This window comes from Zootoca vivipara, chromosome 4 (assembly GCF_963506605.1).
Source record: "Zootoca vivipara chromosome 4, rZooViv1.1, whole genome shotgun sequence".
NCBI lineage: Eukaryota > Metazoa > Chordata > Lepidosauria > Squamata > Lacertidae > Zootoca > Zootoca vivipara.
The window spans coordinates 19,469,733-19,487,151 of record NC_083279.1 but is presented as its reverse complement, the minus strand read 5'-3'; the positions used below and the strand labels follow the sequence as shown (position 1 = coordinate 19,487,151).

Sequence of the window (17,419 nt, the reverse complement as noted above, 5' to 3'; positions counted from 1 at the left end):
ACAGCACACAACATTTCCTTCTGATGTCAAGGATTTGACAAAACGCATCCGTACAGTCCTAATGGCTACAGCACAAATGAAGGAGCATGAGAATGATCCAGAAATGCTTGTGGATCTTCAGTACAGTTTGGCAAAGTCTTATGCCAGTACACCTGAACTCAGGAAGACATGGTTGGATAGCATGGCAAGAATTCATGTTAAAAATGGAGATCTTTCAGAGGTAAGCAAGACAGAAAGTACTCTACTGGTTTTTTGTGATCTGGCAATACTGTTCTTAAAGTTGAAATTAATTATATTAATTATATAAATTATAAATTTATAATTATATAAATCACACACATATTGAAGAGGTTGGAGAAAAATGTGCCAACAGAAATTAGAAAGAATTGCTGTGCTGCTCCAACGTTTTCAGTTTTATTCAAGATATACAGTAAGCCCACAACTTATGCAGGGGTTACATTCCGGGGATTGTGCCTAAAGCCAAAATTGCATATAGTCAAAATATAATGGGTACAATGGTAGGTGGGATTGCCAAAGCTTTTATTTTATTTTTTATTTTTTATTGCCAAGCATGTAAAGCTGAATGTTGCACTTAGTCACAACAAAAATTGTGTAGTAATGGTTGCTATTGTTCGTATTTTAGGCAGCAATGTGTTATGTCCACGTAACAGCTCTGGTGGCAGAGTACCTTCTCCGAAAAGGTATGTATCATGCACCTACTCCATTGTTGTTGGAATATTTTAAACTGCTGCTTAAATGGTTATATACCAGTTATATAGTTTGTGCATTTATGTTTTGTCTAGCCAGTTGTAGTTATGCATATTGTGTATTGCCCTAGCATCCGTGTGGCTAAAGGTCCAAAAATAGTTTAATAAATAACAAATTAATATTCTTTCTATTTAAAAAATAGCAATGAAACATTTAAAAAATATCTTAAAGAAAGACTTACAGAAAGGAAAATCCAATGTAATATCATCACACTCCGCCTGTTAAACTGTCACTCGGAATGTTTGTTTCTTATAGTTTTATCCTTGCCTTCCTCCAAAAAGCTTAGGGTTCTCTTCTCCTCACTCCTCCTTTTATTTTTACAACAATCTTGTCTGTGCAGGGATTGCATGGTAATAGTTGTTCAGTGGATCGCTCTATCGCACTGGTGAGCCTTTTTTTTTTTTGCAACTGCTGGACTATTTTATTCATTGTACAACCCTTCTCCAGACACACATCTCTGACAAACTAGAAGGTAGTTGTTTATCTCGCCTAACGTAACACAAAATTACCTGGTTTGGGCAACAAAATGACTGGTAAGTTGAGTACAGCACCAGCTGCCTTTGCTGTGGACTTGATTGCTGTCACTTATTTGGAGAGGGTCCATTTGCTCCTGGAAGTCTGCCCAGCAATACTTGGTAAAAGCCAGTCATCTTTCTCCTGTAGCTGCTACATATATCTCTCAGGTGATTCAAGAAGAACATTGCTACGCGACACCATTGCTCAGCTTTATTATATCTGCCAAAAGAGTTGTGATATACTCCTATGTTCCAAGCTCTAACCATGAGCCAGAATATTTCTGCGTCTGGATAACTGGGCCGCAGCACCATACTATCCAAAGTCTTCAGAGCTTCTTCAAAATAGGCCCATGACTCCGCCAGTGCGTATACGTCTGCTCCAGCCACATCAGATGGCAGAGAAAGCTGAATCAAGTTATGTATACATTTGCTGAAAGTGAGTGTATCCAAGGGTACACATTTGCTAACAATAGTCAAAACCTTTCTGAGGGCCTTCTTGGCGAGTGAAGGGTAGTAAGCTGGTGGCTCCATGGCCAGCGAGGCAATTGTTTCCAGCGTCTTAATATCAATATTGGGCCTTTGCAGCGTTTTATCCAGAAGACTGGTTACTTTTGGGTCGTTGAGCTTCGCCCTTGCTTCGAACTCATAAAGAAGAAGTAATATATCTGCTGGGTCTTCGGGAAGGTTGCCAGTTTCCTTCAGATACATCCCAATATTCCAACAAGACTCTATGTGTCGGAGGGCCTCCATCAGTAGTTCTTTCTGGTCAGTAGAGCTGCTCCGTCCTATTTCAAGACCAATGGCAGCAGCCATAAGCAGGCATGATCTCTGGTCAAGCAGAACAGTTTTGTCAGAAGGACAAAGCTGAGAGAACTTGAATGAAATTAGAAATAAATCCTTTGTTAGTCTCAGGCAGCTCCCGGACAGGGCAGCAAAGGTCCAAGCAGTCTTCCTGAACCACTGAACTTCACTGACTCTTGTTTCCAATGTCATTGTGTCCTTTCCGAATTCTTCATCATATCTATAGTACGCTGCAGTCAAGTATTTTAGAAGGTTCTCCAAATCAGCAGTTATCTCCTCTCTGGGTTTTCCTGTGATTTCGTACATTATAAGTGGAACCAAACACTTAAAATTTGCAGCTATTAGTCCACAGTCGTCCAAGTGCAGAGATAAACACTCCAAGGCCTTTATAGCTGCACAATGTTGCTTATTCTCTAAAGCAAACTGGGCAGCTAATTTCAGGAGGCTAGCCAAACTTTGTTCTGGCATCCAGGTCTTTGAGTCTGGATCTGTTACTGCCTTCTCCATTTCATCAATTGCATTGGAAGCTGCTTCCATATCATTCTCTAGGATGGCAATTTTATAAAAATAAAAATAAGTGAATATGCAGTTGGGATGGTGCCTCTCTGCTTTCTCCAATGCCTCCTTAGCCTTGAGAGGCTCTTTCAAGCGAAGAAAGCAAGCAGCCATATTCCTTTCCAAACTTGCAATGTTCTTGTCTGTTTGTCCACTTGAGTAGAGTTTGAATGAGTAAGTATACCACTCAAGGGCTTCATAATACTTTTCTTCCTTATAGTACTTGGCAGCTCTATCCCACAGAACATGGTGCAAGTGGTCCAGTGTTTCAGGATGCAGACACTTTCCTTGGTTGTGGTCTGCAATAACACATTCAATAATATTTTGGGCAAGCGACTCATTCATTCTTTGTATCAGGAGTTCAATATGAAGAAGAATGACTTTGCCAACATCCGGGAATCCTTTAAACTTCTCAGCAACTGAGTCCAAAAAGCCTAGCACAATGGTCTGCCTCTCATGCTCCAGAAGCAGTTTTGCTACATCCACAAAAAAATCTAGAGGAAACTCATGACGCAGAAGTTCAGCAATAGCTGTGCCAAGTTCTGCACCTAGCACATCACCTTTCAGGAGAATTCTAATTTTCAAGAACAAACCAGCTGGATGCAAATCTTCCTCATTAGCCATGTTGACAGCCATGAGAGCTTTGTATTCATGACCTCTGTTCCCCCAATCCAGATAGACAGTACTTAGTAACCGCAGTACTTTAGCCTGCATTTCTTGTCCACTGGAGTATTTCCTATCCATCTTTCCAATTTCGTAACTCTGGCGGAGCCAAAAGGAGCTCTCTTCATATCTCTTCTGTGTGTATTCATCCACACCAAAGTTATAGCACAGGCGGGAGAGGTAACAGGTCTCTTGGGGCAGCCTCATTAGGAAGTTTTTGCACTGAAGAACACATGTGACTGCTTTCTGATGATTCCCTTGAGCAACTGCCGATTCAGCTTGGAAAGAGAGAATTCTGAACACACCCTTCTCTATATCAGATTTGTGTTCACAAATATCAGTCTCTCTAGTACTCCTCTTATTCAGCAGAGCATAGAGTTTTTCCAGACTATCCAAAGCAATCTCAAAGAATTCATTGGCAAGATCAGATTTTCCAACATCCACATAGCCTTTCCCAGTCTTTATAGCCATCAAAATCTGCCTCCGCACTATCTCCTCAGAAGGATCATCTCCTTCACAGAACTTCATCAGTTTGCAGGCTACATGGTGCAACTGAACTTTCTGCACATCAGCCATAACACAGTTTTTATTTCTTGCCATGGTCCAATTCCATAAACTGAGTGCAGTTTCTTCAACCTTGACCATCTGAATATTGGTAATGCGTCCTTTAGTCACTGTCTCTGTCTGTCTGAGCAGAATGTCTACATCCACTAAAATCTCTTTTTTCATCAGCTCTTCAATTTGCTCTTTTATTTCCATAACTGGGTCAATTTTGTCCATTTCTTCCACATAGAAAAACGGCTCCATGGCGAACCAGCCCGTTTCACTCCTCCGACCAAACCCCAAGCCACGCCTCCCTGCTTTCTTCTTTTCCGCGTTCATTTTATGCACCACGTAGTTGCGGCGGGGGCGGGAACGGAGGACCGGAAAATGAAAGAGAAGAAGGGAATTTGATGAGGTGGGGGCGGGGAGAGAGAGAGGGGGGGAGCACTGGTGAGCCTTTTAAACATATCAGCATCACAGAATGTACCATAAAAAACCAGCTTCTTTACTTGTCTATATAATGTCTAAACACTGGGTTACTGAAGATAATTATATCTAATGCTAGCCTGAATAGTCATAGTAACCATGTGTAAAGGGCCCTCCTGTTACCCAAGTTTCCATCTTAGGCTTTGAAGGAACTAAGGTTGTGAAAATAGACATGCTTACTATTAACTTGCAATCAGTAGAATTTTGTCCTATGGTTCAGAAACCCAAGAGCATGGTTCTGATTATTCAGGTCTTTACTAAAACACTATACTGTTTAATAAAAAAAAAATCCAAACCTGCTGCTGCTGATCCCCTGCATGGTGGTGCTACTGCCACATCTGCAGCCTAACCACCAGCAGTAAAAGTGGCAGCAGAGGATTTGCAGTGGGGCAGGGGGTGGATCAGGACTTTGGGATTGGCTGTTAGGAGCAGCATGGGATCCAACAGATTCCAGGCTAGCTCAGGCCTGCCCTTGAATGCCCTATTTGGGGACTGGATGCTGGCAAGGATACTGCCAGTTTGCCTTCCGCCCTCACATTCAGCAGGCAGAAAGGGGAGGGGGGCTGCTCCAGCAGAGTGGCACAAGCACTACTCAGTGGGCATGAGGAAACCAGCTGAGTTTGCAGAAGTTAGTGAAGGGATGCCTCTACTCAATCCAATACCATCCCAACCAAGTGTAACTTGAAATTAGATCTATTCACTGCAACTTTAAGACTGTCAATTTCTTTCATGCCTTTGTGGGATTTCCATTGATCTACTTCTTCAAAAGTGTTGTGTGCATTTTTCCATCCAATATAAATAGGAATGTTTAAACAAGGCTGTATAAGCTTCAGAGTAATCACTCCAAATATAGATGAAGAGGCCTCTATGATGGAAGATGTTGGGATGCAAGATGTTCACTTTAATGAAGTATGTAAACTTAATTCATACTTATTTCTGTATCCTTATAATACTAATTTATTTTTATTGAATTCTAAAATGTCTTGCTTGCTGTCTAACACGAAGAGTTCATAACACATTGAAAATATTTTTAACCCATGGAAACACAAACTAAATAATAAATAGCATACACCATTACTCACTTTATAGTATGTTAAGACAAAGAGGCCAATTTAATGGTGGAGATGCTATTAAAGCAAGGCTATTAAAGTTCAGGGCCTGGGGAGAGAGCATTGAGGAATCGTGGACCTGGCAATTAAATGTTAACCAAACTGGATTTCCCCAGAACCCTTTAGAATAGTGTGTGAAGTGACACTGCAGACTGTAGGAAGAAGGGGGAATTGGTGAAAATTGCCTCTCCCCTTCCACTGTCAGGAGCCTTTACTGGATCAGAAACACACTGTACTGGAAATTAATCCTTTTGTATGCTGCCTGAGAAAAATAAAATTAGATTGCTCTAGGTTAGTCTCTATCCACATGTGTGTGCTTTTTCCCCTGTAACTAGGATGTACTGATGGAGTTGTTAGAACAGTGTGCAGATGGGCTGTGGAAGGCTGAACGTTATGAACTGATTGCTGACATCTATAAACTTATCATTCCTATTTATGAAAAGCGGAGAGATTTTGAGGTATTTGATACAAATCTATTTATGCTATAATGATTTCATTTGATACCTGTTAATGCTGCGGGACATTGAAATAGGTAATGTTCAGCTAAAGTTACAGCAAAGTCTCATTGAAAGTTGTGAGGATTCATTTGATTGCAACTAACTTCAAAGTGCTGGTTGTTTTTTTTTTTACCTTTAAAACTTTATAAGGCTTGGGACCCCATTACCTTATGGAGCCTATTTTCCCATATGAATCTGGCCAGCTCTTCAGATCAGCTTTGGAGGTCCTTCTCCAAGTACCTTTTCTAAGGCAGGTGGGGAGAGTGGCTACATAAGAAAGAGCCTTTTATGAAGTGGTTCCCATTTTTGGAATGCTCTTCACAAGGAGATGCAGCAAGCCCTTAGTCCATCATCTTTTTGTAACCGGGCTAATATTTCTTTAGATTCCAAGGCATTTGAAATTTTGTTATCTGGTGTAGTGGTTAAGAGCGGTAGACTCATAATCTGGTGAGCCAATTTCGAGTCCACTCCTCCACATGGGGCTGCTGGGTGACCTTGGGCTAGTCACACTTCTTTGAAGTCTCTCAGCCCCACTCACTTCACAGAGTGTTTGTTGTGGGAGAGGAAGGGAAAGGAGAATGTTAGCTGCTTTGAGACTCCTTCAGGTAGTGATAAAGCAGGATATCAAATCCAAACCCTTATTCGTACTCCTACTCCTCTTCTTCTTCTACTGGTTTACGGTGATTATAATGTTATGGTAGGATATGTGTATACTAGGGGGAAATGTTCATTTTTAGTTATCATTCTTGCATGTTTTTAATATTTATTTACTACTTAAGTCAACTTCAAATATAAGGTGACACCTAAAAAAGTAATCATAACTTGTTCCATTGCTTTCAGTCGTACTTAGTTATCCCTAATTTTAGCTAAATTGAGATAATTGGCTTTTCCAAGCCTTTAAATGCTGTATTATTTTGATACAGTTTGCTAACGATATATAAAAGCTTGTATGTTTTTTATTCCGTTTTGTGTTGTTCAGAATATACTAAATATCTAAGTGCCACCATTTACCAAAACGTGTTTTTCCATTTTTTTAGAGGCTAGCTCATTTGTATGACACATTGCATCGGGCATACAGCAAAGTTACAGAAGTTATGCATACAGGAAAAAGATTGTTAGGAACCTATTTCAGAGTTGCATTTTTTGGACAGGTGAGCATTGTCCAATGCCTTTCCTGAACTTTAACTTAGCATATGAAAAATTGCAATTTTTTGCAATGTATCCTTTTTAACAGCATGCATTAACTGCGTTGTATATTTCTACTTGCATGTATTTGAAACCAATGAACTATTGAACTAATAACTGTATTCTGAATGAGAAATTTCTTCAGTAAACTTTCCTTTTTTCCTTTTTTCCTTTTTCTATTACTTTCTTAAGGCAGCGGTAAGTTTTTCAATAATAGCCATTCATAGCTATTACTTAAACACTGCCTTTGGTGTTTTTATATATTATGTTGGTTCACTTTCTGATCTATATTATCTTGCTTTAAAATATTAATATATTTAGTTCCACTTGCAGATGAAAACTGCACAAATTCTGTCTTTGTACTGCATGCTTATACAAAGAATCAAACTTCTTCACTTTTATATATTATTCCATAGTGGCAAAATACAGTGACTGCAGGGTGTGTGTATGTGTGTGTGACATGAGCATGTGTATTCAATGGAGGAAACACAGTTTTAGATAGAAATAGTTGACCAAAAAAAATATTTAGTCAGTCACTGAATTGTACAATTTGAGTGATGTAACATTCCATTTATTCTATTGTCTCTTATGACTGTAGCAATACCAGTTTACAGACAGTGAAACAGATGTGGAGGTAATTACAGAAACTGCTGTCCAAAACAAGCAATGCAGTAATAACTACTGCATATAAGCTTAGTTTGTTGTGGGTATTTTTGTCACTCTAGTTTGCGTTTATACATGCTATGTTGTGATCCTTGCCCTACATTGTCCATTTCGTCTTCAGATAGGAATATTTATTTTTGCAACTTAAAACATTAACTCAGATCTGACATTCTGTATGAAAGCAGACACCTGTTTCACCTTCCATGGGACCTATTTTGGTTGTGTTTTGGGCTTCAAAGTAAATTATAAAATAGGATTATATTAAAATTCATCTAGATAAGGTTGGTTTATTTGTATAGAACACTTGGCCATATTTTGTTCAAAATAACACGGCTTTCTCAGAGGACCACCATATTGGCATGTGAAACAGGCATGTGAACAATGATATGGAAATAGCGTGTTGTACCCTCAAAACATTAAAGTTGGCATATCATGTAATTTACAGCATTCCCTCAATAATATTGTAATAATTTCCAATGCATCCATACTATAATTAGCTGTTTTGCTCTCCTTATCTTGATTTTTCAATATCATTCTTTTCTTTTCCTTTTGCTTGCAACCTTTGTGTCATACATTGACCTTGCTTTAATTATTAGGAGTCATTCTTTTTTGGACCTTGGTTTGTTTAGAACTTAACTGTTGCTATTGGTTTTTCTTTTCTAAAGGGATTTTTTGAAGATGAAGATGGAAAAGAATATATATACAAAGAGCCTAAACTCACATGCCTTTCAGAGATTTCCCAGAGGCTACAAAAACTCTACTCAGATAAGTTTGGATCTGAAAATGTCAGGATGATCCAGGACTCTGGAAAAGTAGGACTTAACTAATAATATACAACTGATTTATATATAACTTAACATGAGCTCAGTTCGAAATTTTCTTTCTAGCCTGACAGTTCTTAAGCATAGTAAAGTTTGGTTCCACAAAGGATGATCATCTACTTGTGCAGTACAAAAAATACCAAATGAATAAAGCAAGAAGGACCTTGGTGGCATACATTGATAATTTTTATATTGAAGGCACCACAAAAAGTTTTCACATTTTTTTTAAGGATGATCAGTGTATTAGCTCAATTAACGTTTTAATAATGTAACTTTTAAATAATTGCATATTTTCATAGTTGAGATTTTAATTCTCTCAAATTATTTTAAGGTAAATCCTAAGGATTTGGATTCTAAATATGCCTATATTCAAGTTACTCATGTAGTTCCGTACTTTGAGGAAAAGGAACTACAAGAGAGAAAAACAGAATTTGAAAGAAATCACAACATCCGTCGCTTTATGTTTGAGATGCCATTTACTCAGATGGGCAAAAGAAGAGGGGGAGTGGAGGAACAATGTAAACGACGCACCATTCTTACAGGTACTAGGTCAAAATTTGCAGTTCTTTGGGACAGTACTTTGATTTCTAAAAACCAAAAGAGAGCACTTGACACCTTTCATTGATTTTTTTTGTCTATAGTACCTGTAACATGCTTCCATTTAATCCAAAAAAGCCACAGAGAAATCTGAGTCTTTGGTAAATCCTGCATGTTTTGGGTCCTGATAACCTATCGGAGCCTAACTGTTCAGCAGGAAACTAACCTATAACTAACAACTAACCAAGTTAAAGCTATTTCATGCACTACACTTACATTTTGTACACGTAAAATGTTATTAAAATTAATGTTTTGCAATCACGTGAATTATACTGCTATACTTGCTGGGGAACTGGAATTGACCTAAGGGTACACTTTGACAAATATGGGTTGCCACAATATAGTGTGTGAAACAAAGACACACAAATCGATGCTCTATCAGTACCTTGGATGTTATTGATGCAGTTTCTCTCGTCTGACAGGAAGCTGTTTAACAAGAAGGTCACGTTTCAGAAACACTTGTAACTGTGATCCAACTCAAAGAGAAAGGTCTTGGGTGTATTTTAAAACCTGTGTAGAAAGGGAGATATTTTATGTTCAGGGCAGTCAGCTGTAAAATTAGACAGAGGTATTCACCTCTGGCAGCAGGTGCTCAGAAACAGGAGCCTCCCCATTCATTCCTCCTGAGTCATTCCCTTCTATTCGAGATCAGAGCTATGTGTGGCACAGGCTTGCCCTACAACTAGTCTACTACCCTCAGCTCACTGGAGTATGCTACCCCATTTTGCTTCATCCCCAAACTGGCCTAGTATGTACTGTTGCAGTCCAGTGAATAGCTAATAGGTAGGTAGGTAGGTAGGTAGGTTAGATATTTAAGTTTACTCAAACATTTATTGCCTCTCAATTGCCTTATGTTCATGCACAAATATGTCAAGGCCAGGGTCCAGTTATGTTGCATGCTGACTCATGGCTACTCTTTGCACCAGGATTACTGTTAGCTTAAAGACTGACACTGCATGTGAACAACTGTTATTGCTAATAGCTAATCTCCCGGCAAAGAACCAAGTGGAAACAGTAGTGTTGTGATCCTTCTTTAGATAACAAAATGTGAATTACATAAACTAAACAGAAAAGCATAGAAAGACCCATGCTTAATTTTTTTCTAAGTTTTCCCCACTTATTGGTTTACCCAGTTGATATTTAATCATTAGTCCTTTCTGGATAGAACAGCATGTAACTTTTCATGAGCTAGCATACAGTACTATATATGTCCCACATAATGAGAAGATACAGGCTAGTCTTCTTCTGCAGATCAGAATTTTTCCAGGGGTAAACAAACACTGGACAAAAGAAGCACACAGTCTGCAGAGCAGAGGTAGCCAATGTAGTGCCTTCCAGATGTTTTGCACTAAACTCTCAGCATCCCAGACAACATGCGATGAGAACTGGGGCTGATGGGAAATGTAGTTCCAAACATCTGGACAGATCACATTGATTAGCCTTGCTCTATAGAATTATGCTATTAAAATATATGATTGTTTGTTTACAAGTCTACTTGCTCCCAAAATAAAAAGCATTGACTTGCAAGTCTCTTAATATTTCAAGATAGCATGAGTATAGTTGTGTAAACATAATTTCATTGTTTTCTTTCCCTAGCTATACATTGTTTTCCTTATGTAAAGAAACGGATTCCCATAATGTATCAACACCATACAGATTTAAACCCAATTGAAGTCGCTATTGATGAAATGAGTAAGAAGGTTGCTGAGCTCCGGCAACTTTGTTCATCAGCTGAAGTAGATATGATCAAACTTCAGTTGAAGCTGCAGGGTAGTGTTAGCGTTCAGGTATGTTGATTAAATTGATTATGGTGTGGAGTTTTCCTTTACCTTAAAATCGCCTAATAAGCTTCTTCCCGCTTTAGAATTCTGTTTGTGTATTTGTGTCACACTGATAAAATAATATGCAGTGCCAACAATGTCCACTGAATAAGAGTAGTATACTTAGTGGTAGACTAAGTTTTACTCAGAATAGACCTATTGAAATTAATAGGCCTAAACTATTCATGTCCATTTATTTCTGTAGGTCTATTCTGAGTAACAACAACAACAACAAAAATTTTTTGCATTAGCTGGGTGGCCATAGCACATAAAGGATCCAGGTGGTAGCTTACCGCTATTATACGGAGAATGTATCAAATACACTTGCAAAACAGCGAATATAAAATCATGCTATATAAAACAGAGTTTGGTAAAAACTATGACACACGTGTGTTTTGTCCGTAGCAAAATATTTACAGAGATCCGAGTCTAGAGAAAGTTAGCCTGTCAAAAGAGCCCTGAGTTTCAGGGCCTGCAAGATATAGATGGCCACTCCCGCGGGTAACCCTGGGGTTAGCGTCCACCAATAGAAATTTCATGCAGTCATCTTCCAAGACAATGAGCGGAGGAATTAGTAGAAGGAGCCTTGGTCTTATTGCGTCATATAGGGGGCAGTGAAAGAAAAAGTGGATAAAATCCTCTATCTTTCCCTTGTTTCACGGGCAGAGTCGAAGGTCGAGGGGGAGTGTTGGAAAATATACCCTGTAGGAATGCTGTGGGAATGGAGTGGAAGCGGGCAAGTTTGAAGGCCCTTCTTTGCATAAGGTTCGTCAGGTCACTCAGATAGTGAGCCATAGATCTTACTTCCTTCACATGAGGAAACCATGTGGATAGGTTGGCAGCATTGGATAGAGCCAGGTCCAGCGCTTCGTCCCTGTCTAGAATCCATTTACGGATTTTGTCATTGTCCCAAGCGATCAGAGCAGAAAAATCTGGGAGGGAATAGCATTCACAGATAGTCTCCATGCCTTTTGACCAAATGCAGCTACCAGTAAAGGCTAGAAAGGCTTGTTTAGCAAGAGTAGAGTAGAGTAGGCTATTTTTCAGAAATGTCTTTGACTTTTGTATAGCCCAATTCAGAGGGATGAGCAAAACTAGTTTTAATATTAATCCAGGGGGGTTGGAACATAATTTATAACTGTTTATATATTTTTAGGTTAATGCTGGGCCGTTGGCATATGCCAGAGCTTTTCTGGATGATACAAGCACCAAACGGTATCCAGACAATAAGCTAAAGTTACTCAAGGAAGTTTTCAGGTAAAAAATATGAAAGTTTATTAAGTTTCTTTTTGGAACTTTGGTATTAGAACCATTCTCAATATATTTCATTTTATTAAATTATATTTATTTCAGACAATTTGTTGAAGCTTGTGGACAGGCGTTAGAAGTAAATGAGCGGCTTATAAAAGAAGATCAGATAGAATATCAAGAAGGAATGAAGGCTAATTACAGAGAAATGGCAAAAGAACTCTCTGAAATCATGCATGAACAAGTATGTACTGAACATTAAGTATTTCATTCAGGTCATCCTGTTTTGGTTGAGAAGAACCAAATATTTTTCTTGGAATCATTTATTATTTGAGTACTTAATTCAGAGGATCCAATTCTTTAGTGTATTCCTAGCTTTTAAATTGCTGTAAATTGCCAATAAAAATTTACTGCTTTTGAGGGTGGTTGTTTTTTACACTCAAGTTTCTTTCTGTAAGCCACCCTAGGGGAAAGATGGGGTATAAATAAATGTGATATGTATTTTTATGACATTAAATAATATAATGATGCTGAAGGAAATGGGTTAAGACTTCCACCCTGGAATGTTTCATTTATATTAGATGTTAATGGATAATGCCCTTGAAGCATATGCTATGATTTATTAACTGCTGTAACAGAGTTATCTAACAACAAATCCTTTCATTTCTTCCTTTCTGGTTGGTACAATGCAGACACTTTCATGAATTCAGTTGTATGGGGGATTTTAAAATAACAGAATTACAAAGAAAATCAGTTTAGTTGGCACATGAGTCAGACTTAAATGCAGTAGCCTATCTTGCTTTAAGCCTGCTAGTTCTAATATGAAAAATGAGCACCTTTCTCTCCCTTTTTTCCATTCTTGCCCCTAATAAAACCGCTTAATTGATTATTATACTGTACTTGGCGATGTAACATTAGAATATGGTCAGTCCACAAGTACACTATAAGTTGCTTTGCTAAAAGAATGACTTCTGCTGTGACTGTGTTCCAACATTGCATGGTGTGGGTGAATGTTCAAGAATTAATATATTTCTAACCTTTCCTCTACAGCAAGGAGTGGGGAACCTCAGGCTCAGGGGCTGCATGCCTCTGTATTTGACAGTTCGAACTCTCCTCAGGCCACTTACTTCTCTGAGCCTGCTTTACGCCCCATATATTTTTGCCTGGCTAGAATGTGCCCTTGAACTCAGACAGTGCCTCTTGTTTGTCTGGACAGAGCGTAGAGAAGAGGGGTGGGCAAATGCGAGTAGAAATTAGCCTACCACACCAAGATAAAATTAACATTAATTGCTCCACCCACCTTTGCCTCTGACTCTGCCCACCACAGGCTACTTTCCCCTGCCTAGAAGGCCCTTGAGCTAAAAAGGTTCCCCATTCCTGTTTTACAGATTTAATTTCGATTTGAAGGTCATGTATTTTTCCGTTGGAAAATGTAATCATAATGGAAGCAACTCTTAAACACCAAGGAAACAGTCATTTTATGGAAATATAAGTGCATGGCTTGCATGTAAATTTGGTTGTACTACCTATTCTGCAAACATTGGAATGTCCATTTTGCTTTCTTGAATAAATGTTTCAGAGATTTTTTCCCCTGTTTAATACATTTTATAGAAATCTTAATGGGCACCTCTCTTTCTTCCTTCCCTTTTCCCCTATGCTGCTTTGAAAATGTGATCAGCTGGGATGGTAATACATTTTTAGTTTCTCTTTCGAGTTCTGAGTTTTGTTTAACTTCCTTTACACAATATATAATGTGGAATTTGTAGTGCAGAACTGAAGGGAGACTTAGGCTTTGTTTTGTTTTAATGTTGAATAGTCAACCATTCTGCATATCACTGTTGCTTAACAGAATGTTTATCAGTCAAAGAATAACGTTTTGCTACACTGCTTCTTACAAAACTAATAGGGCAATCAGAATTTTTAAAAAGAAGGAGGATCTAGTTTCTTGACAGAAGTAGTTAGAGAAGGGTGAATTTTAGCTAAACATCTTTCTTTGCTATTTTCAGAACCAGTCACAAAATTAAACATATATTAATTGAGAAGGTCATCTGACCTATATCTAACTTTTGTGTCTCTATAGACTTGCTCCCTATCATAATTCCAATTATCTAGAAATACATTCCATTTAAATCAAGTTGGACTTTGCTTCCAAGTAGAGATTGGGGAGAAATTTAATCCTGGTTGCATTTAAAGCTGAATCTACATAATTCCCACTTTTCAAAACAGTATGCAAACCAGAAAACAGCCATCTTGGAAATTCACAGTTCTCCCAATTTGTAATGTGGTTCTCCTGCCAAGTAATATGTAGGAAAATGTATATTTGGTGAAAATAATATACAAAACTGTGTTATATTAGAAAAAATATGCCTTGCACGGATGTATGTGTTAGGCAGAGTTGCATGCTAAAATGTGCCCCCCCTACTTGCTGTATCTGAAGTTAGGTCCCTGTTGACATTTTAGCTAGAAGCCAAAGGACAAATCCATGGTTACCCCACTCTTTTGAAAAACCTCCTCCCTCAACCATATGTAAGGCATGTGTTTTTCTCTCTTTAAGATTACTGCTATGGAAGAAAAAGCCAGTGTAATGCCCAACTCGCTACACATTTTCAATGCCATTAGTGGGACACCAACAAGCACAACAGTTCATGGGATGCCCAGCTCTTCTTCAATTGCATAAGCATTTTGTAACGGAAAGTGCTCCTATTACCTTGGAACACAAGTGGATCTTTGAACATTTGCAAACTCAGGATGAAATCCAAATCTGAAAGAGGACTGTGAAGATACTAACAATTGAGCATGCTTAAATCTTTGGGTCAGTCAGGGATAAGAAACTAGTAAGAGGTAGATTTCTAAAACATATACTGATGGTGCACATATTTTTTTATATTCTGCTGGCAATATTACAACAGAAACACAGAATTGTTCTGGGGAACTTAAGTGATTCTGCTATGATAATGGTATTCTAAAATAAATGGCACATTATAGGCAAGTGTTATGGAATGTAAGTTTGCAGACATAAACCATAAAAGTGTTCTTTGATATATGCACATACAAATTGATATAAAGTACAAACACTATTAGACTTAATAGGCACTAATATGAGGGGTTAATGTAGGTAGAAGTAGTTTTTTGTACTGTTGACTAACAGTTGTGCACCATTTTATACCTTGCTGGCATTTTGGAGAGCATATGAGCTTAAAATTGATCAAGCAGTTGCATCCAACCAAAGGTTACCATATGTTACTAACTATATTAAGCAAGACATGTACATATTTGTTAATACAACTCATAAACCCTGTACATAAATGAAATGCATTTCTAAACATTTTTAATATTCATACCAGCTTTCATCCTCCTACAATTGTGATAAATTCATGTTCATTCCAAGTAAATGCTCTATTTTCTTTTACAGTTATTGTATATAAGTACAGTAAGTGCAATATGAGGTTGTATACAGTTTCTATAACGTTATGCACTGTTTTTAAAAAGAATACATAATTTTTGCCAAAGTGATGGAGTATATAAGTGGTGTTAAACTACTGTGGCTAAATGGTGATGTAATTTAAAGCTTTTGCTATATTGTTTTAAGACATGAATTAGTAATTTTATATTTGAGAAAGATAAAGGGTTTTAATTTTATTTAACTGGAATCACTGGCCTGCTGTAATTAAACATGTACTTCATCTATATTAAAAAGGAATTAATTTATGTAGAGTGTGGTTGGATTTTTTTTTTTGGCTGCTGTAAAGGAACACTGTGTATTAAATCAATTTATGGAGGGTGTCGCTGGGTTATCAGGTTGGTCTTAGGATGACAAGGCAGGAGCAAAATTCTTCAGGGACATGACTGGCTCCCCATCACTGCAATGAGCAGATCACCTCTGCTTCGCTTCTGTTTTTTCTGTCAGGTTTACTCACTTTTCTTTGCTATCTTTTCTTTATTTTCCTTCTCCAAATCTCTTCTTGGCTCTGCTGGTATCAGTTGCCCTTAATCTCCTTTCCTTTACTAAGGGGAAAAAAAGAAAGGAAGGAAAACAAAAATTATTTACCTCAGATTCCCTCTGTGTTCTGTTTTCCCGCCTTTTTTGTTCCAATGCGCGTACACACACACACACACACACACCCTTGCTTTGTTTGCTGGTGGATGTGGTTTTTTTCCTGCTCTTTTGGGTCAGAAAGAGAGGAAGGAGAATTTGGTGAGGCAACATTAAAAGCAAAATAGAAGCTCCTTAGCTTGGACTGAGGCCTCAGCGCCAGTCGCTCTGGAGCGTCCTTTCTACCGGTTTGGGGCCTCAGGGCTTGTCTGATCCGGTGAGTCTCCTCATGACCTGCTGAGTTCTGTCTCCTCATTCTGAGTTCCGTTCCTTCCTCCTGATATACTGAGCTTGGTAAGCTTTGGTCTTCCTGGGCTACCTGGCCTTAAGCTCTTTTCCATGACAAGAGGTCCAACAGGCAGTCTGTGCACACCCTGCCATTGAACCCGAAGCCACAACAATGTTGTGCGCCCTTTATGAATGTTGCACCAAACACACAGCCCCCAGATGCGGCATCCTGCTCTTTATGCATAAAGGGCAGAGAACCCCATTCCAAAGTATAAAACACAACCCAAGACTTATCAATACACATGCAGATGCTGAAGTGGAATCTGCTTCTTGTAATAACAGTTCAGTTACTCTTATTATCAGCTGCTATTCTTGTCTAATCCTCTTCATATATCTTAGAGATGATGATGATTGAAATTTGTATACCTCTTTATACCCATAGATCTCAGGTCAGTTCACAGGAGGGAGGGAAAGACCCCTATATATGGGGGGGGGATCTTTGTGCGATGTTTAGGATGCTTTTTGAAGATAATATATTTTTACTTTGAATGTATCATCTGACTTCAATTATATTGGTTCTAAATATAATCTGAAATTCTTGCTACACCAGGATTTTTGTAGTTTTGTTGCCTCTAATTTATATCTCACTATTTCAGTTAGATTACCTTACAATTAAAATCCATCACAATGACAATGGCTATCTCCTCATTTTACTGTCGATCATCTTGCCTACTATTTGCAGTTTCACTGACACATTTTAAGAATGGACACACCCTCCCAAGTGTTTCACGTTTAGACTGGCAGAACTGGTTTTGTGAGAGTTAACA

At 38.3% G+C, this 17,419-nt stretch overlaps 2 protein-coding genes across 7 annotated transcripts in view; one reads left to right on the top strand and one right to left on the bottom strand.

The window, feature by feature from the left end:
• Window positions 1-15,979, top strand: part of DOCK9 (dedicator of cytokinesis 9) — a 116,690-nt gene extending 100,711 nt beyond the window's left edge. For all 6 annotated transcript variants that reach the window (XM_035116162.2, XM_035116158.2, XM_035116160.2 and 3 more), the window contains 11 exons: window positions 5-220; window positions 644-701; window positions 5,134-5,240; window positions 5,776-5,898; window positions 6,975-7,088; window positions 8,451-8,597; window positions 8,938-9,148; window positions 10,800-10,990; window positions 12,180-12,280; window positions 12,377-12,515; window positions 14,826-15,979. In XM_035116162.2, coding sequence (XP_034972053.1) covers window positions 5-220; window positions 644-701; window positions 5,134-5,240; window positions 5,776-5,898; window positions 6,975-7,088; window positions 8,451-8,597; window positions 8,938-9,148; window positions 10,800-10,990; window positions 12,180-12,280; window positions 12,377-12,515; window positions 14,826-14,948 — 1,530 coding nt within the window. In that variant the 3' untranslated portion in view covers window positions 14,949-15,979. The remainder of the gene's footprint in view (window positions 1-4; window positions 221-643; window positions 702-5,133; window positions 5,241-5,775; window positions 5,899-6,974; window positions 7,089-8,450; window positions 8,598-8,937; window positions 9,149-10,799; window positions 10,991-12,179; window positions 12,281-12,376; window positions 12,516-14,825) is intronic.
• TEX11 (testis expressed 11) lies at window positions 1,350-4,085 on the bottom strand. Its single transcript, XM_035115317.2, has one exon. The coding sequence runs from the start codon at window positions 4,080-4,082 to the stop codon at window positions 1,350-1,352; it is 2,733 nt and encodes a 910-aa protein (XP_034971208.2). The 5' UTR covers window positions 4,083-4,085.
• Window positions 15,980-17,419: the final 1,440 nt, after the last annotated feature.